A 2,500-nucleotide genomic window follows, 5' to 3' on the forward strand; every position below is an offset into this window, starting at 1 on the left:
GTAACCGCTAGACAATATGACGATTCATTCTTATCTTTATTGGAAACTCATGTTTTCTCCTTTTTGTTATCATGTTCATCACGCTCTTTATTTTTTCTTGTGGGCAGGAGTCGTGGTACATTGTGTCGCGTGTTGAGGGTGCACACATGCACACACACGCATGACAGCTGGTAGCCAAAACAACGACTGAGGTCAGGCTGTCAAAATTGATGTCGCTGATGGTGAAAGGTCAACTATTTGACGCACACAGCTGACGAGGTTAGCATACCTGCAGAGAGCAGGTCACATATATAGCCCAGAGAAAAAGGCAAACGAGAGGAGAACAAACAGCCAGACGAAAAAGCAACATTAGATGAGTTCGTGGTTCCATCCATCCACCTTTCTGTCCACACCCCGTCTCGAGCTGGGCGCCCGCACACGAGGCAATAAATAAAAAAGAAATTAATATTTGTTTTTATATTTTTATACAAAACAAAGTTTGTGTTGCGAGTTTTTTTCTGGCTGACGAAAAATCGACCGGCATGCATGTGACTACACAACAATTGTGAACTCCACTCCTCCTGCTACATTATGTATTCAATTCATTGCTGCCAACAGAAAGAACGTTTTTCCATTATTCAATTGAAACGGAAGGAAGAGGGATAATATTTGTAAAAGTTTGCTATTTGCTGTATGCGGTCATCAAAAAATACACAATTTGAAGAATGGACTTACTTTTGATTGTTTGTCATTATTCCGTAAGTCAATTTTTGTTTCTTCTGAGTTTTGTTGAACTGTGATTATGAAAGAAAAAAAAATGAAAAAAAAAAACAAAAAAAACATGAGATACGTTAAAGTTGAAAAAATATTGAAAGTTATAAAAGGAATAATTTTTACATCATGTAAATCCGCGTAGAGAGTTCAATATAATGAGCAAAGAAATAACAAATGTAAAATAAAAAAAAAATATCTATAAGTTTCTTTTGATAACAATTTATTTCAACCCCATGTAGTAGATTCTGAAAACCAACGACAAAACTTCCTCCCTAAGGATGTTTGAAAATTATTTTAAAAAAACTTCAAAGAATATCATCAATTTGATGCGGAGATGTCCTATTTTACATTGGGTCATTCTAAGGTTGAAGTTCATTTTTTTCGTATTCTTATTTATGTATTTTTTTAAAGCATACTCAAGGATGTAATTTTTTGATTGCTTTGAGGATGCCGTAATAATTATTATTACAAAAGCGTTATGGATTATTGATTTTTTTTACACACTCATATTATATATATTTATATATATATATTTATATATATATATACTTATATATATTTATATATATATAAATATATATATAATATATATATATAATATATATATTTATATATATAAATATATATACATATATAAATATATATACTTATATATATATTTATATATATTTATATATATAAATATATATATTTATATATATATAAATAGATATATATAAATATATATTTATATATATATTTATATATATATATATGAATATATATATAAATATATATATATTTATATATTTATTTATATATATTTATATATATATATTTATATGTATATTTATATACATATATATATATTTATATATATTTATATGCTTATATATATTTATATATATATTTATATATATTTATATATATATTTATATATATGTATATATATATTTATATGTATATATATGTATATTTAAAAAAGTAAATTAATCAAGTGTTAATTTTACTGGAAAGACTTTTAAGCAATAAAGCATTTTCTTTCATTTGCAAAAATATACACATCTGAAATTTTTTGGCTAATATATAACATTTGATTGAAAAACTGAACAGGTAAAAGTTGTTCTAGGAAAGAAAACATCTACATATTCTACATTCATTTGACAAAAGGTACAAACACGTAATGCATCTTACCATATAATAATCAGAAAGAGTTCTCATTCAAAGGAGATAATTTCCAAGGTAGGACGTGGCTTATCACTAGGGCTATAACAACAGCATATTCTTTTCCTTGATTTGATTCTCAGGTATATATCCATTGATATCTTATGTGTGTTTTTTTTATGTAGAGTGATGTGATCTTCGGTTGATTAATTGTGTCTAACTGTGTCGGATATATACCTGAGAGTAAAAACAATGAAAGGAATATGCTGTTGTCATAGCCCTACTTATCACATTACTTATTACAGGTAATTCAGAAAAAAAAGGATTATTTGAAAGTAAGACAATTTGAGATCTGATTTGGTTAGCACAGTTGTTTAAATTATTTATTAAGTAAGTATATAAAATATTTTAAAAAAATCTCTTTTGGATTATTTTTCCTTTATCACAGTGTTTAATAAAAAAAAATTAATGAAAATAATGAACGAAATTTACTGACACATGTGCAAGTAAGAACTTACTCGTGATGACCTTTTCATAAGAAATCAATTCACTGTGAGAATTAAGCATGTTTTTCTTTTTTCAAAATGAGATATTAAAAAATCTC

At 26.5% G+C, this 2,500-nt stretch overlaps 1 protein-coding gene across 4 annotated transcripts in view; it reads right to left on the bottom strand.

The window, feature by feature from the left end:
* The window catches only part of LOC145277923 (sodium channel protein 1 brain-like), a 1,166,286-nt gene that overhangs the window by 52,512 nt on the left and 1,111,274 nt on the right, over positions 1-2,500 (bottom strand). For all 4 annotated transcript variants that reach the window (XM_080129995.1, XM_080129992.1, XM_080129994.1 and 1 more), the window contains one exon: positions 715-773. In XM_080129995.1, the coding sequence (XP_079986121.1) occupies positions 715-773 (59 nt within the window). The remainder of the gene's footprint in view (positions 1-714; positions 774-2,500) is intronic.

The sequence above is a fragment of the Euprymna scolopes genome, chromosome 6 (genome assembly GCF_053919585.1).
Source record: "Euprymna scolopes isolate OS-2025 chromosome 6, ASM5391958v1, whole genome shotgun sequence".
In the NCBI taxonomy this organism is placed as follows: Eukaryota; Metazoa; Mollusca; class Cephalopoda; order Sepiida; family Sepiolidae; genus Euprymna; species Euprymna scolopes.